General features: G+C 46.3%; 1 protein-coding gene across 4 annotated transcripts in view; it reads left to right on the forward strand.

Moving 5' to 3' along the window:
- Window positions 1-27,826, forward strand: part of LOC144159368 (E3 ubiquitin-protein ligase PDZRN3-like) — a 305,410-nt gene that overhangs the window by 253,317 nt on the left and 24,267 nt on the right. For all 4 annotated transcript variants that reach the window (XM_077690802.1, XM_077690800.1, XM_077690801.1 and 1 more), the window contains 2 exons: window positions 16,767-17,065; window positions 20,473-20,557. In XM_077690802.1, the coding sequence (XP_077546928.1) occupies window positions 16,767-17,065; window positions 20,473-20,557 (384 nt within the window). The remainder of the gene's footprint in view (window positions 1-16,766; window positions 17,066-20,472; window positions 20,558-27,826) is intronic.

Here is a 27,826-nt window from a genome sequence, read left to right on the forward strand (position 1 = left end):
CGTGAATCGTCTCATCTAGAACCGTTCCTTTTTCGCGATTTTCAAGAAACCGTTTTGACACAATGGAAGCCAGTTTTCGCGCATGCGCGGTGTGCCCAGAGATGTTATCAAAGCTTATTGGTCGACCGATCGGTCCAGTTTTTTTTTGCAAACGCCATCGGTCCCACAAAGAAAGCCTTCGCTTTAAAAAGAATAAGACCCGGGTCGTCTTTCTCGCAAAGCCAACGTCATCATGGGTGCTACGCAACGGCTCGCGAATATCCCGAGTGCATTCTCGTCATAGTGCCGTCCAATGAACCGCGTCCTCCGCCATAAGGTGTCGCTGCCAGGCGACCGACGCCACACGCGGGGCTATACGAACTGCGATAAATGTGCGGTCATCACCGAGACCATTGCGAAGCAGAGGCCACTTCTATTAAAGCACCCGAACTCAACACTAAGAGTCAGGTGTCGGGTTGGGGAAAAAAAAAAAAAAAAGAAGGCAATCGAGGCTTCAAAGGAGGAGAACCAAAGCCAAAATAGGGCGGCGTTGAAAGCGGAAAGATAAAGGGAACGGGACGAAGCAAACGTCAGACGAAACCGGGCGAATGAGGTAAAGGGAGGTCACGCTCGTACAGCCGTCGTAAACGGCTCTGTGTGGCCCGGGGTTAGAGACGGGATTTCGTCTCCTTTGCAGCCACTATCGCGCGTCGCTTGCCGCGCCTCCAGAGCTCTTCGACCCAGACCTAGACTTCTTTTTCTCTCGTCCTGACGGCGACCCTGTCTCTTGATTTATCTTTTACCGCTATTGTCTCCCACCCCCTCTCTTACCCTCCCCAACGCTGCATTTTTCGCTGCGTTTTTCCCCTTTACGATCTTTGACGGTGGGGGAGACGATAGCGGCGCATCATCGCATCACTTGTACAGCCCTGCGGGCCCTTTGCGTCAAACGGCCTCTTCTGAACCTCGGCTTTGTTTGTTGCTTGGCTTGGCACAATGCGAGTAGCGAGCTTGATTTGAGCGCTTCACGCCGTCTATTTCTCTCAGTTTTCATTTATCTGCATGTGCGTGTGTGTGTGTGTTTGTTTGAGTGCGTTTGTAGGGTGGCGCTTCGCGGCAACTTTCTCCGTAATGGCCACGGAGCTCTCCAGTGATTTTGGCGAGCAAGATGAGAGATACGACGTCGATACCCTTGGGCGGATTGCGCGCGCTGTAGAACACGATACTCGAGATGGGGTATTTTTTCGTTGGGTGCTTATATTTACTTTTTATTTCTAGTTCGAGCTTTCATTTTGCCTTCCTTTCGTTGTTGCTTCGTTATTTCAATGCGTGTGATGTAGAAGTGTTCGATGCTGTAGAATAGAATATTGAATCTGGTTTTCGCGGTGTATCAAGGACGCTCGATCTCCAAGTCGATATCTCAACAGAGTTAATCTTTTGCTGTAACAGTATCGTATCGATTAAAGCATTCGCTTCAGTGGAAGCAGAACAAATGACGCTTTTAGGCACACCTTGCTATAGCAGTACTGTGGGTGGAGCCCTCAAACAAGAACTAAATGAATATGGCAACATGTTGAAGGCTGACTGGGTGTCTGTTTGTTGTGTTACGCGCTGGATATTTGTGGCTGCAAGGAAAGAAAGTGACCGTTTAATTCTGCTAACGTCCATGAGAATGTATAGTCCGCTAGAAAAAAAAAGGAAAGATAAACAAATGATGGTTATTCGGCTTCTTTTTAAACTATGACGAGCACAGCGTTGCAGATTAACATAGCTCCGAAATGCGGCATTCGGAATATGATACTATAAGTTGAATGCAGTGAAATAACTGCTGGCACGCAACCTCATGCCGCGTCGTCTCGACAGAGTTTGGACTCTATCAATCACTGTTATGTTCTTTTACCGACGGAGTAAAAGTATATAATTTTGAATTCTCCATTGTTTAAGAAGCTATACAAGACCGGATTGCCAAAATACTCGCCGACCATTTAAAGTGCAAAATCGTTTCGTCAGAAAGTTGGAGATTTTTTTTTGTTTTGTTTTTTGTGATGCACCCGACGTGCTCGCACTTAATTACATACGCGTTTCTTTTTCTACCTTGAAACAGACCGAAAGTGCCATTTCAAAATAAATGACAGACATTCAGTGGTGTTCTTCAAATAAAACTATAATGGCCCTTTGTTGTAGTTGTCCTCTTGCTTAACAATTCCCGATAACATTTGTGGAGCCGGTTCGAAGCCCTGCAGTACTTTTTTTTAACACTTCTTTATATCCGAAGTGCTTTCAGAACCGAGACAACAAACACGCCCAGTACTTAGAAAAAAGAGTACAGCGGCTTTTTTTCCCGCCTCCGCAGCCATTGTACTTGACTGGAATAAAAAACTTCAACATCAACTTCAACTTCAAAGTACCTTTGCCAAAAAGTACTCCTGCATGCCCATCAGATAACTTAGAGACTTGCCCAGAAGATGTTTCTCTCTTTTCCGTTCTGGGCCCTCGAGCCCTCGAATGACGTCATCAGAGCGAGGTAGCGGCTATTGGCCGGCTTTCTTTCAGTTGCAGAAATAAACGCAATACATAGCCTCTTTTTAAAAAAATGCCACAAAAGCAAAGCAGAAACAGAAGGCGCATCTCCTGCGACGAGCACATCAGGCAGTGCTGCTCCGTGCTGTGGATAACTATAGCTCTTGCAGTGCTTCCAGAGGCAAAGGAAAGAGTGAAAGTGATGCAGAATCCCTTTAAACCAGGTTTTCTCACTTTCCACCCCGTCGTTTTCATAGCCGACCAGGCGGAAAAGTAAACACCGCCCTTTCTATGTATCTATCTCGCCCTGTACACCGCATAAGTTTGACTACAGTTACAGCATTACACCGCACTGACACGGAAGTTTGCATAGCCGAAAAGCTCAATGTTTTCTTGCTTGATTTACAGCGCGCAAATGCTTACTTTCTATAGCTGCCTTACTTACCTGCTGGGTCACGAGGTTAATTTTCGCGTGCATTTCATGCACCTGGAAACTTTCTCGGGGAAAGGTGAATGCATGCGTTAAGTTTTGTTTATTATTTTGCTTGGAAATCAGCTTTTAACTGCGCGGCACTAATGCACATTTAAAAGAACGAAGAGTGTAATGTGTGCGCATTTTCTGTGTCAATGATGCGTTATTTCAATTTATTTGCTAAAAAAATTCACTTTTTCTAGCCGCACTGACCTAGCGAAATTTTCGAGTCGATAAAATGGTTGCTCACATAGGACCCTGCTACAGATAACTGCCGTGAAAAACAGATCCTTGGACGGTTGCGCCGCATCGCGTTTTCTTTCTAGCGCTGTACCACTTCAAATAGTGCAAACACTGAAGGGCCGTTTATAAGCGGCCTACGAACGACCGAGAATCAAAACGAAGTGACGCCATAAAAGCGCTGAAAACATAAAAAAAAATTCGCGAAAATAATTCGCGAGGCGGATGAAGCTTCGAGCAACAAGACGAAGAGAAAGAAAATGGAGCCGAAGACGGGCGAAGTAGTTCCGTGTCGTGGCCGGAAAAAGGCGGAGGGTGAACTGTTGCAACGGTAAGTGCGGTGAGGATTAATTTTTAAGAGCGAATGCTCTTTATAAGCGACCCCAAACCATCCACCGCCGGCGGCGGCGGCGGCGTCGGCGTCGGCGGCGTTGGCGTCCGCAGTGCTGTTTAAAGAAAAAACAGCATCCGGCGCCAGGTTTCGATCCGAGGACTTTGCGGGCCGCAGCGCGACGCGCTACCGACCAAGCCACAGACGCGACGGTGATATCAGTGTTAGACGCGCCTTATATCTTTAACGCATTCAAACTACGTCGTCAGCGGCGTGCGTTGGCGACTCAGCGGCGTTATAGCGGCTTGATAACTGCGTGGTGTACACGTGATACTACAAACCCGATGGAAGAGATGGAAGAGAAGGCGGCGAGGGGGTGGGCTGCGGGGGCCGAGCGCAAGCGCCGCAAGCGGGCCGACAACCGTGCATTCGCACTTTCACATTCTCCCCCTCGGGGAAATGCGGGGGAATTTTTTATGGGACCATTTCCTCCGAAGCGTGGCAGTGTCGTGAGTAGTTCTTAGGTCTCTCTTTACGGCCTGCCTAGATGGCGCTCTGAGCACCTGTTGCTCTGCCCCGGAATTGCCCACGGCTGCCGCGTTCCCTCTCTACTTCCCCCTTTTTTTTCCCCAGGAGGCCGTTCGAAGCCCCCTCGATGAGGTTCTTAGAACAGGGCTTAACTGGGGCAGGGTAGGTTTCTCAAGACGCAAGCGAAGGAAGCGACAAACTGAAATGACCATTCCTTAAAGGAGACGTCTTCCGACCATGACGCAATGTAACTGTGATGTTGGTGTACCTTATATACATAGTTTGTGTGGCTTGAATATCCTTCCTGCCGTTATGGTGCTCGAATATCATACCGCGGTGCTGCAAAGCCTTTTTTCTCCTAGGTATAACTTCTCGAAATGAGGTTCTTCGTCAGCATTTCAGGGAGCACAGCCCGTATTTTTTTTTTAAGGTGAAAGCCTTTTATGACTCATCAGATGCGAAAATTGGCCTTTGTCGTTGTCGGCGTCAACACTGATTGCGCCAAAAGTCACGTGACATCAGCGGCGGGAACTGCGCAGTGTAGGATCGCGGTGGTGTTTCGGCGCCATTTGTAGGATTTCGCGTTCAATTTATTAAAATGTGCCTTGCGGGGCAAACTATCAACAGATAGTGAGAAAACAAGGTAAATATTTTGTTCATAAATGGCGCTCGTTATACTAACTTGGCGCTAATTTCAGGCCTTGAAGTTAATAACCTTCTCGTTGCCAGGAACTTGTCTATAACAAACGCGTGTTTTTATCGAAGTTCTCGGACGAAAACATTCCTTCTTGAACAATGAACAGTGAACTTTATTCCTTCTTCATGAAGTTTGTGAAGGAATGAACTTCATTCCTTCTTGCATCCAACAACCCGACAAAATTCTAACACTTTGTAAAGAAGGGCCCTCATGATGCAACGTCAAGAAAAATGCCTCAGAGGCCCAGCGTGTGCGCATGTGGGATCGATAAGTGCCTCCCTCTGGCGACGCTACTCACGCCGCCTCTTCAGGCCAGCTTTCGCGCAGCCGTCTGCATCTGGCGTTGTCTGCTAGAGCTGTCGTCTGCACGCCCGACCGCAGGAGTACGCCGCGGCATGCGACAAACTGTCTCCCCCGCCCCTGTTCCCGGGGCAATTTTTCGTCCGCTTCCTTTTTTCTTTCTCCCTTTGGTATATCTATGCTACGGCTTGGACACAGATTGATTCCAGTTGACTTGTTTCATTTATTCTCCCTTGCTACGTCGCTCATAGCGCGTTTCTTCTGCCAACCCGCTGCGCCTCGGCGATGTTCCCTAACGGGCGAACGGATTCCGTGCTTGGATACTGGGCCCTATTTCTTTCGCGGGCTTTGTTCGCGCCAAGGTCGGTCACGACTAAAGGAACAAGAGATGATTCTGTTCTCGCGGTTTCCCTTTCGATGTGATTGCCGCGATCCTCTTATAAGGCGACGTCTGCGCTGTGTCGACCGGCGTCATGGAGGCGCGCTTTATCAGATTCGCAAATGCGGCTCGCCGGGCTTCCACTCACGCTGTTGCTGCTGCCGCCGCCGCGAGGCGTCCCTGGCTTCTGTCTCGGCGATGGAAGCCTGTGCTTGACGTTGGGGATATGTTTGCACGTAGCTTCGTTTCGTACGCACCATGTACGATCGGTTGCAGCCGGCTGTTCTCGCAGGTGCTGGCGTAATCGCTTTAACGCTCAAGCGATGAGAGAAGGAGATAGATACGACATCCGACGAGATCCTCACTGTGTACCCACCTCGTTACTCGTGCGAGCAAAATGAACCTGTCGCTGGTTTGATTGATAGTGCTCTCAGTGAGGGGAAAGAGCAAACACAGGCCAGAGACGGTATTTGTAATTCGATTTCGAGGCTTCAGTTAGCCGCGTGGTGTTGGCGATGCAACAAAGTGAATAAGTTAGCCTTCTGAGCCCAGTGAAATGAAACTGCAGGGGTCAGAAAAAAAAGTTATGTGCTCACTGTATAACGATGCCATCTTATTGTACTACTCGCAGTTAGAAAAAAATACAGGACGATCCGACGCAGGTGTTCTAGGTGCGCATGCGTCTCCTTTGGTTCATTTACGTCAGATCTTACTTCTCCGTAGCGTACGTGTATCAGGCTGAGCATAAATTACTGTTTATTTAGCATTGTTCAATACACCTCTCCTAATATGTGCTCCTCTTTTTGGGGTATATGACACTGTGCCGAACTTTAATGCGTGCACGGACTTAATTACAAGCATAGTTTTCCCGTGGTCAACCTTCATAGTGCTTACGCACTGTTTGATTGAACTTTTTGACTGACTGAAATGGTCTAGGTTTTGAGCGATTTCAAATTTCCCGCCCAAGCTCCAGCGTGCACCGTAGGCGGCACCGTCGGTAGCATCTTTCCTCCGTGGTCTGTAGTGTGATTTCTACAGATATTCGCCTAAAAAAGAGAGCAATACTTTCCAAGTTATATGACTGTAAGCACAGCTTCCTAACACCTTAGGAAACAGCGCGAAAAACTTGGACAGAGAGAGGGCGAACAGACACGAGCAATCTTGTCTGTTTGCCCTCTCTCTGTCCAAGTTTTTCGCGCTGTTTCCTAAGGTGTCATGTGTACCCAACTAGTTTAAAGTCAAGCTTTAGTACAGCTTCCTTATATTGCGACTGCTTCTCTGCAATACTTGTATGTCGTGCGTGATGCATTCCTAAATTCAGGACGTTGAATCCTCGCGTTTGCAAATAACGAGATTAGTCCTTGTTGAATGTTTTCATCATTAGCTGTGAAATGATTACGCGACACCCCAAGAACAGCTGTCCCGGCAAAACCGGAATAATTTAGAGAGAAAGGAAGTAAGAAAAAGAAACGGGCGAAGCTCCCTTCCACAGTCATGCTAATTCCTTTCATACCCGGCTGTTCAGACCCTGCATTAAGGCGTCATTTCTTCCGCTTCGCGCATACGGCAAGTAGGGGACGATAAATTGTCTCCCATTAGTGTAGCGCGCGCGTCGCAGCACTGTTTCTTGCGTCCGCATCCCTCCTCAACCTCGGCGCGTCTTTGATCCCCGCTGTTGCCGCTGCCTCTGCGACATCTGGCGGCCGCCTCCGCAACAACTGGCGCGACGCGCGCTGCGGCTTTAATTGTCATAGAGGCCCCGGAGCCACTTTTAATCTCGCTTATTCGGCGCAGTGTCGGAGATTCTGTCGCGAGGCTGATGGCAGCGCTCTTGAGTTCCAGCGACATCGAAGTTCGCGCTGTTGTTGCTTTGAAGATGCAGCTAGCATAAATCAGTGCATGAAAGAGGTATCGAACATAGTATGGCACAAAGGACGTGGAGCCCGCAGTTCCGCCTTGTTTAACGCTCTGGTTACTGGGTCTGTCATGTAGACTGTCTTTTTTGTTGTTGGGCGGCAATTTGAACAAACTATATTATCTTAATGGCAGATAATTATAATCACGTGGAATGCTTAATGAGGCCAAGAAGGAAAAATACAAGTTTGTTTCATTTGAATGGCAAGTTTGTCCTACGAACAATGACGCCGCTTTTATCGCAGACTTCGAACAAATAATTCAGATATCAAGGAAACAGATGAAGCAGTGGCGACTGAACAGCGACTTTCTGGTCGGGTCTTTTTGACGTCACTTAATCTTCGTGCGATTACGGCGACCAAAGCCACCGACAAAAAACAGGGCTGTGTGATATTAGTGATGCCTCGACGAGTTTAGTTTAATCGTATCACTTGAATTCTAACGTACAGTTGACGTACTGACGACGTTTCTAGTGTTCCGCTTTTGCGTCACAGCTGACGTCGTGTAGCGCGAAATTTGAAAGTTTTTCGACATTTCTTTAGTTTCTTTTTAATAAACAATACACCTTGCAGCCGTAATAGAGTTTGTTCCTTAAAATTAATGATTGTATTTTGGCTTTATGGACCATTTAAGCAATGGCTAATTCGGCGCAAAATTTAGGCTTGTTCGAACATAGTTTCGTTTTCATACCGGCGGATCTACGCAGCGTTTAGAAAGCCAGCTCTTTGCTGATAGGCTTAGCAGCAGCGTACAAACACGTCACGCTTTACTGCACACAACTTCTCCGACGGAGCAAACAACCGCGTTGTTAGAGGGTGCGTTGCAGCGACTTCGCGCGCGTTAGCGTTTTGATCCTCGCCTCTTCCGTATCACCAACGGCACAACCTCGTTTTCTTCTTCGTGCGCCGCGTCTTATGCCTGGAACTTTCGGCGAACGCGCTTCGCCGCCTTACAGCGGCGGCGTTCTGTCGCTTTCTTTCCGCGGCCACGCCGGATGCCGCAAGGCTCGACACCTGACGCCGCGCTTTTTCAAACGAGGTAGGCGTGGTGCGGCCCCAATCTCCGCCCGCGCTCGTTGCGGTCGCTGCAGCCGCAGTTTTTGAGCCTCTGTTGTGGACGTACAACGCTAACGCCGTGGTGCTGCACGCGCAAGTTTTCCGAGTTTTCCCGCGCTATCTGTATCCGCTTCCGCCAGGCATTTTGTCGACTGCACACGTTTAATCTCCGTTGTGGTTTTACGGCGGCGAATGAGCGTGACTTGCTTCTTTTGTGCAACTGTGATGTTGCTGGAAAGTTCGAGGGTTGCCTGACCTGTTAGGAGGTTTCTCTGCTCCGGAACAGGAACCGCGGGTATTTGATAACCGTTTTTTTTTTTTAACCGCGTCGGCCGGTAACCTCGCTGTGAAAGAAGCGCATCGCAGCCAGCTAACGCAGCAGCAAGAGAGCGCGTCCAAGCGTGTTCGTGCAGTGACTTTGCCGCGCCTTTGGAAAAATCTTGTCGTTTTCACGACGTTAATGCGGTAGACACTGGATTCACTGCACATGCGCGCGTGCGTGTGTGTGTCACAGTGTGTATGTGTGTGTGTGTGAGGGGGGGGGGGGGTGCGTAGTTGGCTGGCTGGCGGCTGGAGGGGTACAAGAATGGAGCTACAGAACTCCGCACAGGGATCAGTCATAACTAAAAATTCGTTAGATGATGGTGCTGTTGTATATGATGGTACCGTTGAAGTTATAACACTTCGAAACAACTTTTTCGGGATTTAACGACTTGAACTGCGTCACAATGAAGAAAGCTTCGGATTTCATCGTACAGATATTTATTCTAGTACCCACCTCGCTTCGTTACATACGAGTCGTTGTTTTTTGCCTTCAACTGAACAACGGGCGATGCGACATTGTTTCCATCTAGTGATGCCATAGATATACAGTTGAGCTTCGATTTTGCGAAACCCGGTGTTAACGAACTTATCGAATTAACAAACAAATCCCAATGCCCCCCAGTTTCTCATAGGCTTAGTGCTTTCTCGTTTCTTGCGACGAATGTTCGCGCACTAAGTAAATGCATCCACGAACCATCTAAATGTATACCTATACGTGGTTTATGAGATAACGGTATATTATTGTACTCCATCTTCGTGATTGATGTGTGTAGTTTCTTATCCAGACCGTTACTTTTTCGCGAATTTCAAGCACCCGTTTTGACACAATGGAAGCCTGATTTCACGCACGCGCCGTGCGTCCAGAGACCAAATCAGAGCATTTCGGTCGACCAATCGGTCTATGGGGAAATGCGTTAATTTTTTGGGTTCTTCTACTCGGCTACTCTTCCCTGCCTCTTTCCCCCCTTCCCGTATTTTGGTCGCATGACCTTACCTTTAGATAAAGGCTTACAACAACAACAACAACAACAACAACAACAACAACAACAACAACAACAACGACAACGACAACGACAACGACAACGACAACGACAACGACAACGACAACAACGACAACGACGACGACGACGACGACGCCATTGGTCCCACTAAGAAAGCTCCCGCGTTAAAAAGACGCCCGTGTTTTGATGTTCAGACCCAGAACACCACCCATTCCTTTTTTCCTGCAATTCTTTTTCCCTTGCAACCGCTCATAACAGCATTTATAGGAATAGCGATATAAGTCTGTAAGGAGAAAATTTTATGAAAATTGATAAATATACCTGCCCTGTTTTGGCAGCCGAAGTAAGCATTCAGGCCATGAAAGACAACCTGGCTGAGGATTGTATTATCTCACTCACGACGTATAAATGCGGGAAACAAAACGTTGTCGTTTCACATGCACTGTATTGCGCACATCCAACAAAGCGTACACCGCTTACGTGCTTAATCCTCGTGTAATCATTCTCGTCTGGCGCCGTATTGGTTCGTTTATATCCTAGCCTAAAATCACAGCAGGAATACCGCAAAAACCTAACGAGAATTCCTTTCGTGCGACAAAAAGCTTTGTTGTGACAACAGAAGTCCTGTTGTTACGACAAAGCCGTCTGTTGTTACGACACACATTTCTGTCGTAACGACAAAGTCAATTTTCTCAACGACAAACATTCCTGTAGTCACAACAGAACTGCCATTTACGCTACCCTTCACAATGGGCAATAACATTCCAAACATGTGACACTACAGATGGAACATCAGGATCCCGAAAAGACGGGAATTCGGCACGACGGAACATCAAAATCACTACAGGAATACGACACACGACAGAACATCAAAATCACCCCATACCACAACACCTAGCACACTTTCTATCAGACGAAGCAATTGTCAAGCTAAAAAAATGTATTAGCTTACCTTGCGAATGTTGATTTTTTAAAGGAAATCTCATACTGTGTGTAACCGCAGCCTGCCCTCAATGAGGAGAACAGTGCTGAAGGCTTCTGATGCGATGCCCAGGGGCCTCGCCTTTTTTTGCCTCGGCAAAACTATCTCCCCGAGGCACCCTATTTTTGAGGGCCTCACCTACTCGTGCTTCCTGAACTGTTTTATACCCACTTTTCATCACTAACCGTTGGCCCTATACACCAATTTTTAGACGAGAACCTCTAACTGAAACACCAGCACTCCTCTTGGCGCTCTTTGGCCTAGTAGCCCTTGCGCCATTAAACCACACCATCATCATCCGAAAAGACAGGAATTCAGCGCGACGGAACATCAAAATCAGGACAGGAATACGACACACGACAGAACATCAGAACCACCACACGACAAGAACACGACAAGAATTCGACAAGACGACAGTAAGACACGCGAAGATACGACAAACTACAGAAATTTTTCTTGTTGTCTTTTTCGACTGGGAAGGAATTTTAAGCATTGCAGCACTAGTGTACGTACAGTTCAGAGCGACTACAAACGTACACACACTTTTTGTCTTTAAATGATGAGAGAGCTAGAACATTTGACCTAAATTTTGGTATATTCTCTTTCGCCGCGGCTCCCTCCTGCTTTTCCAGACACAGGATCTCGTCGCAATTAGTCCGAAATGCGGCACTCATTCCAGCGCAAACTTGCTTGCCCGTATGGGAGTTTTGGGCTCGGAAGTCAGAAGTCATTACCTACTTACCGAGGACACACGCTATTCGATATCCCGGTTCCGTCATAAATCTGCGTCTTCCCCCAGGTGGCTTCTGCTTAACGTCATTAGTCAACGCGCTTCGCGACTGCGAATTACGCGTGGCACCCAAATCCACCGGGCCCCCGAAGTTTAAAGGAAACGAGATCAGAGCAAAGAGCCAGCCCACGTTAGGTGCGTTACCAGATAGGCGAAGTGGAGGAAGAGAGAACGGGGATAACGATTGAGTATGGAGCACCCGAAACCTTTCCACTGCGAGGACCATCATTCTGGATGCGCGTTGGCCTTAGCTTGAGAGCTAGACTTCCCCCCTGCCTTTTCCTTCTTTCAAATTTCCCGCCAAACACCGCATCGCAGTGGCCCTTAAGCACTCGGCACACCATAACTTACGCCCGAGAAGGGAAGTAAAAACGGAGGAGGAAGGAGCCCCTCGGGGAATCCATTAAAGCGCGCGGCACGCTCTAATTAGGCCTTTGGCGATCGTCATCTTTTCCCGGGCCGACCTAACCCTTAATGGACGTCCCTGACATTCTTTACCATCTCCTGCTTTTCTTCTTTGTTGATGGGTAAAGAAAAAAAGAGGTGCGAGTACGTAATGAAATGACGGAAATGAGCAAAGGAAGGCAATAAATTTATAGTAATGGCTGCGTCCGAGCACTTTGCGAAGAAGGCAGGCTATTTTTTTTTTCTGAACGTGGATAGATAAAGCGTTCACGGTGCACGGTGTCTGTTGATCAGGCTGTCACAGCTCTTCTGAGAGGAACATCACGAGGACGTCGTCTTTCACCTTCGGTGTGTAACCTTAGCTGTAGCGGTGTGTTCGGGTGAGGGTTGATCGGAGGGGATGTCTCAAAGTTATTAATACTTGCTTATTGGTTTTTGCTTAGATGGGGTCCCTTCTGAAGGATCTGGTCGGTAACACCTCAACGGCGTTCACTGCGCTCCCGTTCTGGTCAGGGATATGTAGTCAATTTGTGAGAGAATTTTCAGGCATGCGTCGAATACTGCGCTGAAAGGCATGAGATTTTACTTTTTTAAAAACTGGTTTAAATAAAACAAGCTTGCACAGGAAGTGCACAAATAATCAATGCTTTAACGCTAATTTATTTTATATTCTGCCGGCAACTTTGTGGCAGCCGCATGTGTGCATTACCAGAATACTAATCGAAAGCAGCGTGACAACAACAACAACAACAACAACAACCTCAGTAAAGCGCTCTCTGGGCAAGTTCAATTCAATTCAATCAATGTTTAGAGTAAAAAACCAACTAGCCCCATTTCAAGCTCTGGTTAAGTTTGTACATGTCGAACTTGGGTTAGAATACTAGTGCTGCTAGGGACGTACAAAACACGGACGGAGAGGAGAAAAAAACACGAACGGGAAGGCGCAACCTTCATGCTGCGCCATCCCGTTCGTGTTGCATTTTTGTCATCTCCATCCGTGTTTGGTACAGCCTTAGCAGCGCTAGCATTCTAGCCTAAGCTCGACGACGACGACAACAACTACAACAACAAACACAACAAAATAAGAAGCACGTGAGTATCAATAAATGTAAGAAAACTCGATAAGCGTTCTTTAAAGGATATGAACCGCATAAATAACATTTTAAATATATATTGAAACTAAATTTAATAACTTCCCGCTGCGCGAAGTCACGTGTGGTTTTGTTGGCAACAGCAGAAACCTTTGGAAAGATAACGGTGTAAACAGCTTCAAATGAAGTAAACACATTTTCACCCTTTTCGCCTTTTAATCGCATAAAACGAAAAATGGGAGAGGAAGGCGTGAAGCAGAACAACGTATTTTGTTTTTCTGCTTTCTTTTTGTAAAGCGTGCTCCACCTTTAAGAGGGTGTTACTGTGGCAAAGCCTAACTTCCTGCAGGGAGCATTTTTAGATCACCTCGCTGTATCGTTCTCCCCCCTCTTCACGTTTTTTTTTCTTTGCCATTTTTTATTTGTGCCGCAATTTTGCATTTGTCTAAGCTTTCCGTATTTCTTTTTTTTTTTAGTGCAGATGTCACGCTTATAGAACACGGTTAAAAAAACTGTAGAAAAGTCGAGCCTTCATACCGTAACAAAAAGTTGCTTGTGCCCAAAGGCGTTTTCTTTCTCCGTACCAAGCCTCACTCTAAAGTGTTCTTTGTAATATCCTAAAAAATTGAGAAAACTTGGATGCTCTAAAGACGATCAAAGTGGCCAGAAAGTAGAAAACAGTAGGAATCCGGCGCTCGTCACGCGAGACCAACTTTCGCACGCGATAAAAAAAAAAGTTTTTGAACCAGCGCATTGTTTACCTTCCCGGTCGGCATGTTTGTGTTTCGCTGGCGGATGTTGCAGTGCATTACTCTACTTCTTCGGTTCGTCGCGTTCGACCGGTTACTCCACCTTTACGCGAATTTCCTCTAACACCTCGAGGCGAACATACTACATCTATGCGCATTCGTGTTCGGAAAAGAAGCTTTCCGCCGAAGCCCCACTGAGCACACTTTCGTTGCTTCTTGTCAACGACGCTCAGTCTTCCATCACTTTTTCTGGTTATCTATATTTGACAGCGCTTTGTAAAGTTTTCATTTCCCTCTTTCAATTTTTATTATTTTTGCTATTTCAAGGCTCTTATGGCTTTTTGAAAGTCTTCCGAAGCTTTCGCTTCAGAAACGTCCTTTCCCGTGCCCGACCTCTCTTGTTTTTTTGCTCACACTTTAACTCCGCTTTCCGAAAGATGGCGCTTGCGAACGATTTGCTGACAGCACCAATTGTCTCTCCCCTCTTTCCTTCTCCTTCTCTTTCCCCCTTCTCAGCTCACCACTCCCCAGACGACAAGACCTTCGGGCAGGTTCAACGTCAGAGGTGTTTTCATTCAATCAGACCCTCTGATTTGGCACAAATCTGTTTATGAAAGTTACCAACAGAAGTTCAACCTTCCCAAAATCACCCCCGAGAAAAGCAGAAGCAAAGAAAGCCTTCGCATCGCATGTGACTTCAGTGTCGTTGAATCAGCTCCCTAAAGGACGAAGAACCCTTCGTTTTCAAGTTTCATGGCACGGTTTTGCGAATGTTTCGCTGCGTGCTGTTTGGTCCCGTTGCTTTTTGTTGTCGTTGTTCCTTCGAAAGCGCTCGAACCACGCTCACTGAGTCCGCACTCTCAATCCTTGCGTGAGCGTTTGCGCCGGTGCCTGAAAAGAACTACGTCTTCCGAGAGAAGGCTGCGGCAAGGCCAGGTCCCGGAAAACGAATTTGGAAGCCGTCCAACTACCCTTTCTATTCCCGTTTCACCTTCTTTTCTTTTCTCTGGTCCTCTCCGCGGTTATTTTCCGCGTTTGCTTGTTTGTCCGCGTGCTCTAGCCTTATTCATTTCAGGTGTGGCCCCCCATCTTTTGTTCTCCCTCAAGACCCAGGGCTCTGATTGCCTTCTTTGTCACTGTTGTGTTCCTCTCTCGCCTTAATGCGTCTTTGTTTGCCCGGTTGTATCGCTACTTTGTCTTTCAATCCATTTGTCTTTAATCCCACCGCTCTCTTTATTCTCCGGTCACGTTCGTGGCACTCTCTGTAGTTTACTCTCTATTTGTCACTGCGGTCTGCGCGAAAGGGAACGTTGCGACAGGAAAATGCGTATCCGAGATCCTCCGTTACGTGGGTGCACGTTCCGTTCAGGCTAAAGGCGTGAACTAGGTCGGAAGCGGACATCCCCTGTTTCTCCCGACTTTGCTTATTCTTGTTTTTTTCCCTTTGTTGGAAGCGACTAGGCATAACGAAATGGTTCTCCCTTTCTCCTAACAAACACTTCTGGTGCTCAGTGCTTTCGTTAAAGGGGCCCTGAACCTGAAGATAAAACACAAGATTGGTACACTAGAAGGGCTGCTTTGTCCCGGTACCAATGATACCAATTTTATCGCAAACTGCGAACAAATACCGATGGCTTTGAAGAAAACAGACGAAGCACGGGCGAACCCTTAGCCAATCTCCGGCAACTTTTTGTGACGTCACAGAATGTTGCTTGTGCGATTGGCGGCCGCCTAACTAACCCATCGCTGAGGCACAGGAGTGGACGATTGTAGTTGGGCCTCTAGTTCCGTTTGATCGCATCATTTTAATGCTAGCGTGGAGTGAACGTACTAAAAATTGTTTTTTTTTGTATGTGCTAGCCCATATGGCGTCACTGCTTCCAATAAAATGTCACCGAAGCGCGAAGTTTGAAAGTTTTTCAATACATCTTGCGTTTGTATTTTTTTTTCGGTTGAAAAACGTCGTTCGTGGCTGGAATGTGGCTAAGTGAGGTACTGAAGCATAATTCTTTCAAATTAAATGAAGTTGTATTTTGTCTTCATGGCCCCTTTAAATGTCTCTAGCGCAAAAAAAAAAAAAACAAAAAAAAAAAGAAAAATAGTGGTAGCTGGAACGATTAGCAGTACAGCATATCTTTAAGTCCAGCGGCTTCAGTTTGGTCGTATTGTGCACACGTGCTTTTGTTTGTGCGTGTATTGTTGTTGTAGACACCTTGAAGAGCAACAAAGCCTATTAACTTTCCAGTGACGAACAGGGACATTGCGAATAGCAGGATACCAAGGAGAAAATACTGTATTCTCCCTCATCAGCATAGAAGGCGACATAAGCATAGAAGGCGACATCAGCATAGAAGACGCGTGGTTGTTGCTATGGCGACCACGTCCGGAAACCGCAGAGCTGCCGCCAATACCTCCGCGCTCATGCTGCATTTCGCAACCCTGCCGCACGCTCTCCGAACGCCCACAACGCTAAGAATCAGCCATAAAAGGAGCAAACTGACTTCGTTATAAGCGATACTTTGTTAAAAGCTACGAAGGAAAGTTTGACATACACCTCAATGCAGCCGTACGGCTACAAAGGAAAGGTGTACAGCTTTCTGAGAAACTTACCAGTTGAAGAAAAATTCGTCCTAGTCTGAGAAAGCTGTACAGCTTTCCTTTGTAGCCGTACGGCTGCATTGAGGTGGATGTCGAACTTTCCTTCGCAGAAACTTACTCCGCCTTGTGGATTTCCCCTAAATCTGGCCGATTTGTTAGAAGCTTCAGCTCGCTACTGTAAAGGACACTTCTTCTGCATATAACCCTTGTTGTGGGGAAGCCGACCCTATACGTGCTGGGAAGGAACTGTGGGAACAGCGAAACGCTTCGAATGAAGTGATATTTCGAATAAAGTGATTTCGTTATAACGAAAGTATTCATTACGAAGGCCTTATTAATCTTGAAATCATCGTGAAATGTCTAGATACCAGTTCGTTATTTAATTCGCTTGTTCGCTTTTTTCTCCCGCAGGTGAACGGCCGCGACGTGTCCAACGCGTCCCACGAGGAGGCCGTGGCCGCGTTCCGCGCCGCGTCCGAGCCCATCGTGGTCGAGGTGCTGCGCAGGGAGCGACGGAACGGAACCGGAAGCTCGTCGGACTTCGGAAGCGGAAGCAGCTGCGCAGGCGGCGGCGGCCGCGCCAAGCAGGGCGGCCCCCCACTCCCGCCGCCTCCGCCTTCGCTCGCCCAGGGCTACAACGACGCCTCGGCGCAGACCGACATCGCCTGGTGGGCCCCACCCCCTTGGGAAGGCTCCTTCCTCGCCAACGGGTGCGCGTTTGTTGGTTTTCTAATGCGAAGCGTTATTGTCCTCACTAATGCCGTAGTACGCCAATACGCCTTGCCGGAAAGCCAACTTCCTCTGACGATGATGATGAACGATAGTGGCTGAAGTTTAAGAAAAAAAAAAAAACGCTTCCCCCGTGGCCGGAACCAAACCTCGGTCCCATGCATTACGAAGTCGGCGTCTATACGATTTCTCTATTTCGACATGGTCGAAGCGAACGCCAAGCACCAGCAGGTACCGATTCGCGCCGTCCACCCCAAACTCAAACGTTAGGCCTACGGAATGCACACCCGAGAGTTGGTGTGCGTATTCTAGAAAAGTGGTGCGTACTTCCAGAGTGGTGCATACTCGCAGTGTGGGATTGGCCAACCAAGGAATCCATCACGGGAAAGCTTTGCGTTCAACCATCGTCGTCGTTAGACGGAGGGGGTGCATGCTTTTTGTTTGTTTCTTTGTTCGGCGACATGGGGTGTAAACTAGCGAAACAGACGAATTTACAGAAATGACTAATTAAAGGGGCCAATTGCGCTTGCGTTTGACAGTTTCAGCCAATCGCACAGTTGCCCATAACACGTCGTAGGTTCTAGTGCGGAAAATGAGCTAGTGGGCCGCATTCCACTTTTTCCTAATTATTGAGCTTATTTGAGCGAAATATGCGTTAAAAGTGGTGTTAGTGGTATTATAAAGAGGAAATTTTTCGAATGAACCAAAATTGCATTTGTTTTCTTCATAGCCCCTTCAAAGAGATAGTGAATGCTCGGTAATCAGACAAAAACCGCGATTATTGCGTTATTTTCTAACGACCGCTCAGACATGTAATCACGGTGAAAAGGCAACTTTATTTTTTGTTTTTAAATTCTGACTGGAGAAAAGGAAACAGTCTCCTAATGGTGCAATTAAGAGTTTTAGGCTGCACGGCAGACATGCGAAATCTCTGCAGGAAAGTGAAATAAGGCTGTCGCATTCCACAAAGGTAAATGTGGAATGGGTACGTAGCCAGTAACAGAACGAGATGAAACTGGAAGCAAAAAAAATGCCGGGCCATCTCGCACTAACGTGAAACCTGGGGAGGGGCGAAGCATGCAGTGTATAAGTATGTTCTTGGCGAATTAGCGTTTGTGTAGCCACGGACGTGTAGCCGTTTGGTGGTAGAGGCATACAGCTTTGCTTGAAGCACGAAGCGTTCTTGCGCGAGGCGTCGGGAAACGAGTGTCCCGGTGTGTTCTTTTGGGACGCGTTACGTTCTAGCGCGAGGCGTTAGAAAACGAGTGTCCTGGCGTTTTAGTACCGTGACTACATGAAACGATGAACGACGACGACGACAGGAGATGCCAACAGCCCGAGCCCCTAAGGGGCTTCACTCTAACAAGCGGCGGAGAAGACGGATCGGTCGTATTAGTGGGTATATTGTGCTGGCGCTGTTTAAATAATTGTGTGTCCGGTGCTATTGCTCGCCGAAACACGCATGTTAACTAGACACTTTCATCATAATCGACACATACCAGCTGTGCCCGGCGGTAGCACGTAAGTCACTTGCAAGGCATCAGTAGTATATGCTGCTGACTGCTAGCGTAGACAGCAGAGGTAAACGAAAGGCACGTGGGCTAAGACAGCGGAACTTGCTAAGTGCAGGCATGGCGTCACAAGCGGAAGTTTTCAATTGGCAACCTTTGCGTAAAGTAACCTTGCGTCCGCCTGCTCGTTTCGCTCCTGTAAAAGACACTTCTCCTGAAAACGATGCGTGCTGCGGGAAAGCCAAACTTCAAAGCAATAGCAAAGCGAAATTTTGATTTGCCCAACTAGAGGCGATAAATTGACTTTCGTCTGTTCTAAACGCCTGACTACCAAATAAAACGCATGGAGTAGAACCGAGAATACGAGTAAAACAAATTTGAGAGGTTGAACGAGGCGTTGAAGAAACCATGTGTACACTGAATACATGAAATTCAGCTTACCTCTTTACTCAATCGCTTATTCTAGCGTATATTTTAGTTTCAAGTCAGTTGCACAGTTTAAGTAACTAGAGAACAATCTTTTGCATCTTTTAGCGGCCCTTTATAAAGGGACCATGAAGGCAAAATACAAGCTTGGTTCATTCAAAAGACTGCCATGTCCCAATAACAATCATGTAAATTCTAACATAAACTTCAAGCAGGTAGAATATACAACAATAAAATTATGTGAAAAAATGACGATTCGCAAGTCACTTCATGGCGCTCTTCGTGTGACGTCAGACTCACTAGTTTGTGTAATTGGCGGCTGCTGACAAGAGCGACCGCCAAGAAACATGACCCCTCAATTGTAGTGGTGCCTGTGCAGATATCTTTGGTTTTGGTATTTGCCCTATTTTGTCACCACTAACGTTGTGTGGCGCTAAATTTGAAACTTGTAATATTTTTATCGCTCTTAAGAGAGATTGTTGTTTTCACAACAGAGAGACATTGTTTTCACAACAAATTCGTTGTGAAAACAATGTCCTTCGGGGCTAGAATAAATTGAGCGAACTACCAAAGGCGAGCTCTCTTATTTAGGAATTTTTTTATTTTGTTTTTATGATCTCTTTAAGAGCCAACCTTTGGTCCTAGTAAATATTTGCACTAATGTTAGTGCCTTAAAATTCTACAAAATAAGAAATAAAAAACACAGAGTCAAGTCACTATTGATCATATAACATTTTTAGTGATGCATGTTAAGTAGCTGCCCTATTCATAGAATTCCTACCTTTACTGTTGTCAAGTACTTTTCATTTAATACAGAGGTGGTCATATATGTAACCTTTTGCATCTCAAACTGCTTTATTTCCCTCTGGCTTTATGATAACGTCAGCCAGTGTCCTGTATCAGCCGACTATCCCACTTTAATCACAGCAAGGGCATCGTGAGTTCCTGTTGTGAGGTGCGCAATTCTGTTCAGTGCCACCAAAGCATCATTTATTACAATTAGAATCAATTTATTACAATTTATTATTTATTACAATCAATTTAATATTCCAGTGTCCTGTATCAGCCGACTATCCCACTTTAATCACAGCAAGGGCATCGTGAGTTCCTGTTGTGAGGTGCGCAATTCTGTTCAGTGCCACCAAAGCATCATTTATTACAATTAGAATCAATTTATTACAATTTATTATTTATTACAATCAATTTAATATTCCAATCAAATCAACAATAACCTAAACTCAGGCTGAAATGCATGGCACCAATGATTTTCCATCCCTCAGTTTTATTACCTCTAATTAAATTTCGGTACGAGATGCCATGATAATAAATCCTCTCCAAGTGTAAGTGGAGAACAAACCGGTTACTTGCGCCCCGTTTCTTGTAGAGTGACAATACAGAACAGAAGAGCAAGCCAGCTGATGATGATAATTGATAACCCTCTCTGCCCTCAGGTTAAGCATACCACCACCTCCCCTGAGCCCACCCAGCAGGAACGAGGACCAGGACGATGATGATGGCTACGACATTGAGTACGAGGTGGGGGATGATGGTTTACTACACCTTTAGTTGTCTATATATGCATAAGTGCACATGGGTGTTGGCCACAACAAAAATCAGTGCTAAAGCTTGACTTTGGGCTAGTTGGGTACACGTGGCACCTTAGAAAACAGCGCAAATTTTTGGACAGAGAGAGGGCAAACAGACACGAGCGCTGTTTGCCCTCTCTGTTTGCCCACTCTCTTTCCAAGTTTTCCGCGCTGTTTCCTAAGGGAAAAAAACAGTACACTGGGGGCAAAACTTCCCGAAGCAAGGCAAGGTAAGGCCAGGTGTAGCCTCGGGTGGCTCAAGTATTCAAGTGCTCGCGGCAACTAAGAATGTGATGTGCATTTGATATTTTAATTGCTACAATATGCCTGAGGAGAAGTGCCATGCTTTAGCACTTCTCTTTGATTTGGTTTCTCTTCGCCAGAAACTGAGGTGCCACTCGCAGGCTTCGAGCTGCAAGAAAAATGGCACCTTGTTTACTTTTTCTTTTTTTCGAATTTTATTGAACAGTTTTTCAACCAGTGATATCAAAGTTGTAGTATTTATATTGTGAAAAAATTGATTGTCACTGCTCTGCAACTGTCATGCTCCTGGTCTGTGGCTTTAATTTGAAAGAAGCACAAAATTGCCAAACTTCAAATCACCTTAACTGGTTTACTAGTGGCTATATTCTTCACGGCTGCTGCTTAGCTAAAGAACTAAAAAGAAAACAGTTTTTTTTACATGTGATTAGTGCTTACAGAAAAAACCTGATGCCGAATTCAAAAATTCACATCAACAACGAGCCTTACCTTGATTGTTATTTCAGCACTAATCTCAGCAACTGTGGTATACGCCTCGAGCGCGGCCTGTAGGGGCGCCACTGAAATCCCCCTAGCGGCCCGTTTCGAAAGCAGGCGCGGGAGTCCCCGGCCCGCTCCCCCCTGTCGCCGTTGCTTTTGGGACTCGTTCAAGACAGCGATTTACCGTTTGTTCGCGTTCGAAATACCGAATAACGGTGAGCAGGCACTCTGTTTGCAAGAGTGGTGTGTTCACGAGAGTATAAAAGTTTATGACGCGATCTTAGTGAGATCTATGAGCGCCGGGCGTGTGTCACAGGCCGGCGTCCCGAAGCCAGCATTTGCATGCAGCTGATTGCAATTCCGCTGCCCTTAAATTTAGTGCCAGCGTCTCCGTAAGCAGTGTTTCCTCCGATGGTCATATTGCGGCCATACACACTATGATGTAAATCGACTTTGTGCACTTACAAAATCCAGCGGAGCACTCATACCTGACAGCACGCAAGTTACGCCTGCCAATATCACATATCAGATATTGATCAGTACCATGAACAAGCCAATGCGGCATAAATTTCCCAAACATTGTACCAAAGAAGTGCGATGGATAATGCAAAATTACACTCCGGAGTCAGCACACGACGAGAAATTTAATGCTGGGTCGTCTTGTCCCGAGGTGAGCGCTCGCAAAGATTCATCTGTTACATTTATCCTCCACGAGAAGCGCGAAGATGGGCTTATAGAGTAATCCGCGTACGTGACCAAACTCTTCTTCGAAACATCGCCATATGACACAGGGAGACTGCAGAATCTAGCATAAACCGAAATCAGAGACCCTTATCAGATACTCTTCCAACGAGCCCGTCTGTACGAGATGTCGGCGCACGTTAAGGATCTCCAGGTGGTCAAAATTAATCCGGAGCCCTGCACTACGGCGTGCCTCATCGTCTCCGTTGCGTCGGCGCGTCGAACCCTGCAATCAATCAATCGACACTTCCAACGACACCTCGTATCGCTTGTGAACTGCATACCCTGTATTCTTCAAATAATGCGTCCGCCAAGTGATCAGCCGTTCGTTGAAGGCGAAAAACAAACGAAAAGTGAACACGCACCTTGTGTGTGTGATTGCTAAAACGTTGATTCGTTGATTTCGCTCCGCATTTGTAAACGATAGCTGAGCGTCCTCCTCCCCCCCCCCCCCCCTCCCATGTTTAGCGAAATATCAGTGCATTTCGCATCTAGTTGGTCTGGTGAATACTACCTTGCTCGAACAAACGTCTTTAGCATTTCAGAAGCTGCATTTGGTTTTTTTTTTTCATTCCCGTACGACTATTCTATTTATTCCTGACTTGCAGACCATTCATTTTCCCGTGGTTTTATTAACATATACCTTGGTTCTTACTATAAGGCATGAGTGGGCACATATCTGACAATGCCCAGCCTTTGAGTGTACTTAACATTTTCGCGTAGCTTATATTCCCATAAAAGGCACAAGTTTTTGTCAGCTATTGGGTTATCACATCCCCTAAACATATTTTTCTACGACGTACATATTCGGAGCAAAGCCGCATTTGTTGTCTGCGCTGCAAAACGAACCAACCTCTTACAGTGCCAATATAAGGTCTAAACGAGGCGACAATAAATAGAATTCACTTGTGCTGACGTGTTCGAAGGTGACAGCGGTGATATGCTGCTGCCGTCGCCGACGCCCGCAAGAGCGCCCAAGAAGCGCGCAGAACCGCCTCCCCGGGTAGCTCTTGTTGCCGTTAGAGCGCTCTACCAAGACGCAGCTGTTTTTTTTAAGTGCCCTAAACGTGCAGTTCGCTTACAGACGTCGCCATAACAAGTCTTTTAGTGCGCGGAAAGGCAAAGAGAAGCGAAAGAGAACCAAAACACTGCATGACCACCTATCAGCCACGCAGCGTTAATCCCGCAAACGCCGCGGAGAAGTGGCGGCAGGCGGCGCAGCGATCGCGAATCTCGAGGCGTATTCGCCCCGAGCGCGAACAGAGTCGGCCCCTGGCGGCGGCGGGACGAACCGCTCCTAGTGTGGATGGCGCTCTCGCGTCGTCTGCTTTTTCACGTAGCGTGCGGCGCAAGACGCGTGCTGCACACGACAAAACAACCAATATGTGTGCTCGTTTGGCAGTAAGCAATGACATAGTAACCTCTGCTTGCGCATTTCCTCTAGAAACGCAATAGTCAGCGGCCGTTGAGGGTTAATGCGCTGGTTTAATTCCACGAAACATCTTCGCCGTGGTCATCTTCGCTTGAGTGTGAACATTGCTTCCACACATTGCACTTTTCCGATTGTTGAGTGCAGTCGTCTGCCGTTTCGGGAATGTCCAAGGGTGCTTTTTGAAGGTGGCGTAGTGATTATTTAAAGGATAAAAGTTTAGTACGCGAAACGGGTAAGAAGCAACAAGACCTGTGCATACGCGTGCAAATTCCACACCCTTGTAAAACTGCCCTGTGTCCTTATAGAAAGAAGAAACAAACAAAAACATTTACACTGCACACGACCCGTGCGCTATCGCCCATACATTACTGGACACGTATTTTACACCAGCAAGCGCCTGTGTGACGTGTCCTTCCCGTATATTTCTAAAATAAATACCATTTTTGGACAGTCGTTGTTTACACTGAGGAGGAGGAATAAACATTCATTCAACTGCATCGAGTTGGTAATTTTACGTATTATTTAAAATATGTTTCTATGGATGCGCAAGAGTATTTAGGGGGGATTTTTCGGTAAAAGTAAGCAGTTGTGAGTTTGCGTCTGTCATGTGGCATTTCGTGTACGTGTCATTTTCATATATATCATTTTCAAATCCGGCATGAATCACGTTGTCCAGAAACGTCTCACTCAGCATAACCAAATGCTTATATGGTCACGTCTTAACCTCTTAAGGTGGACCTAATTTTAAAGAAAGAGGAGAAAACGCGTAATATAATGCACGTTGTTGCCCACATGTGTGAGGGGTGTGTGCCATGACTCGCTGTTTTTTTTTTTAATTTTTTCCCGCAATGCTTGCTTTCAATACATTTTTGAAAAAGGCGAGCCGCAATTCCTGGACAATCTCGGACCAAAGGGGGGTTAATTAATTTTGAAAATACGTGTTAAAGTGCTGCTTTTTCACCGCTACAGAACACAACGCCTAGTGTAGTTTCGATTGTAAGTAATACTGATAACCATAGTTTGGCTTTTCGCGTTACATGCGTTCTCTTCTCTCTGCTCTTGCAACGTTGGCAGGAATCCCCCTCTTCTCTTCCCGAAAAAAAAAAGAAACGCACAGAATTTCATTTTTTAACCAATCCTCAAGAATTAAATACCAAGACAAAGGCAATATTCAGTTTACAAAAGAAAGTAGTTACCGGGAATTCGTTGTGCTGATTCGCAACGAGAAATAAAAAGGAAATGTTTTACTACATCTGCAACAGCGCAACTTCATTTATTGCCATCTTTAGGGTTCGTAAGCGACCTTATACGCAAGAATGCAAACACATCTCGCTGTTGCAGGCACCTGTTAGATTTCAAAAGGAACGCAAATGGTCAGCACAGCAGCCGTAACAGAAAATTTGTGCTCACTGTGAGGTCCCAGAAGCTTAATTGGTTTGCACACTGTAAACCTGCTTGTCACTTTGCGAAAACCTAGCTAAACATGAGATGTTGACTGTACTGCGTGCGTTGATAATTCAATTCGCAAGTTCACTTGCGACGAAAGCCGTAAATAAGTGATCTGAAACCGTTATTCATCAAACCTTCCCTCAGAGTCGCTAAAATTTCATTTAAAAGACCCGTTAGAGCGGTTACATTTATATCTCTGCGCTGATCGAAATTCAGTAATTTTATGTTGCCCTTTGAACACACAAAAATATCGTAAGCTCTTAGAAAGAATTTCGGGGCAGTTAAGTAGTGTTACCATTTCAGGGCATCCCACAAATGCAAGAATGCGTCATGCTACCAGTGAAAGCGATTGAGATTGCCGTTGTAAACTGACTTTCAGAGATCGAGGCTTCCTGATTTGTTTCTATTTATGCTTTTATTGAAGGCTCAAAGCCATAGTCTGGAAAGATCGAGCTTGCTACGAGCCACAGCGTACAAGTTCATTGTCACAATTACGGCCATTCTGAGATTCCCGATGAGCCGTCGCTTTTTTTGGCGTAGTAATGAAAACTGACTGCCGCTATACATTGAACGTTGAGGAACCGAACTACAGCATACCACTCTTGTTTGCACCTTTCGTACGCACATACGGCGAGAAAAAAGCACGAAGCGCGCCCACAGTGTGCATTCTTACGGGCCGCTCAGCGGAGCATCCACACTAGCAGCGCGACGCTGTCGCCACCTACATGTCGAGCTCGCGGCGAATAGCCATAGGTGACCGGTAAAAAGCGCAAAGGCTCATGGGTACATTGTCTGCTCCCGCAGAGCACTGCCACTTCCGGTTCGAGAGCTCTCCTGGCCTCCTGTAGGCTGGCGGCTTTCACACGTGTGCACGTTGTTTATCTGTTTCCACCTAAAAAATAAACGCTCATGCGTCGCACATTCAATTAAGGGGGGACGTGGCTTTCAAAATCAACTTTTTTATTTCTTTGTGGATTTTGATGAAAATTGGCACAGCAACTGGAAATGCTTCTGTGATAACACCATAAAAATTTGAAGTTAATATTTTGATAACTTTTTTATGTATGAAATTTTCTTTCTGTTCCGCTTGTACCGAGCTTGAGCGGCTTATAAAACACGATAGAAAACTTGTTCGAAGTGCTTTGCATTCTCAAATGAATGGACGAGGTCGTGACAGTTTTAGAATTTTTTTTTACAACACAATGTTTTTTAGTTTTCATTTTTTTAGAGGTTAATGTGCAACAGGCATGTCAACTGTGAACGATTATTTGAATAAAAAAATCACGAAAAACAAATCTGGAAAACTAAAAGTGTCACGACCTGAACAGTTCATCAAGGAATGTAATGCAAGAAACGGAATCAAAATAGACCCAGCGGTCACGAAGAAATCCCTGGGACAAGCGACACAGGTGGCAAAAAAAACTGTTTTGAGAAAACGGCTTCCGAAGTTGCAACATAGGTTTCACATATCAAAAGTCGTCACGGTTGTAGCCTTTCATGTCCTTTTGAACATGGGGCTTCTGGAAGGCCTTGCCTTGAAATTGGAGTGCCTTTTCAGCCTTTCTCTTTCCAGAAAACATCATTTTCAGCTCCTCCGTGAACAGTACATACCCCCCTTTGCAAACCAAACGGAGGGGAGATGGGTTTCAATGGGCTTTCAATGCAAAGTAGGTTAGTTGGTTGGCTGTATCGCACTGGACAACCTCCTTTTGCAGTGTTGTCACCATGGCAACAAGTTAAGCATTTTTTTAACTTAAATTTGAACATTTTTGGCTTTTTTTTTCATGCTTTATCTTGCCTGGCACAGCAACTTAGTACTCATAGTGCAGGTGTTCATTGCCAAAAGTTTGCATACCACAAGGTTGAAAATGAGCTACTTTGAAGCTTGGTAGAGTATTCTGCATAACTCCCAACTTCAATGCAAGAGCATATTTTTTTTTACTACTTTTGACAATCAAGGCATCCAATATTTCTCGCAGCACAGCCAGTATGCCCTGAGCAATGGTATCAATAATTTCCCTTAAAAAATCACTGTTAAATGCTGCCACAGTAACGTACATTTTTAACGCAGAGAGCATATTGTATTCCTATATTACTAACTCAAACCTGTTTGCATGAAAATTACAAGTGCACGGGAAACATTGCGCAAGAAAGGCGATATGGCTCGCGCGCATCGCAGCGCACGCTTACCGCGACATATCGAGCTTTGATTATACCTGATATGGCTGGTCAGGTCGCTTTTAAGATTAAAACTAACGTCGCAGGCATTAATTACAACTACTGGCGTTCAATCGTAACCGGTTGCCCAGTCATGTGATGCTCCAATGCGCGTCGGCTATGCCGTGCGCGCCGCAGCGTTTGACGCGTCGACCGTTTCTTTCTCAAGGCTAGCGAGCCCACAGTCAAAACACAGCACTAACTAAGCGTGTAAACATCGCAAATCCGACTAAAAGTTCACTTCACGAACCGCTATCGCAAGCGCGCACACCGCGTCACCCTCCGGGGTCTGGCGACGGTAGAGTCACGCGCACCACGAAGCGTTCGATGACCTCCGCCTTTCGAGCCACACAACTTCCCGTAATCTGGCTCGTTATCTCTGGCATTCCCATCGCGATAACGTCCGTGTTGAATACCACAGATTGAACAGAAACTCGGCCGAGCGAAGCGGCGAAAATGAACTCAATCCGCTCGCTACGCAGCTCAGGCAGCCGCCATCTTGCGTTGCGCCAGCGACATCCAATCAGGAGGGTCGTCGGACCGGAGGACCAATAGCGCTTCAGCATTTATTTCTAGCTTCGTTTGTGCGTCGTTTCTTTTCTGCCGTTTGTGCGTTTGTGAATGAACGAAGATAAAAGA

The sequence above is a fragment of the Haemaphysalis longicornis genome, unplaced genomic scaffold, assembly GCF_048455015.1.
Source record: "Haemaphysalis longicornis isolate Haplotype H1 unplaced genomic scaffold, Haemaphysalis longicornis Haplotype H1 scaffold_10, whole genome shotgun sequence".
NCBI classification, from domain to species: Eukaryota; Metazoa; Arthropoda; class Arachnida; order Ixodida; family Ixodidae; genus Haemaphysalis; species Haemaphysalis longicornis.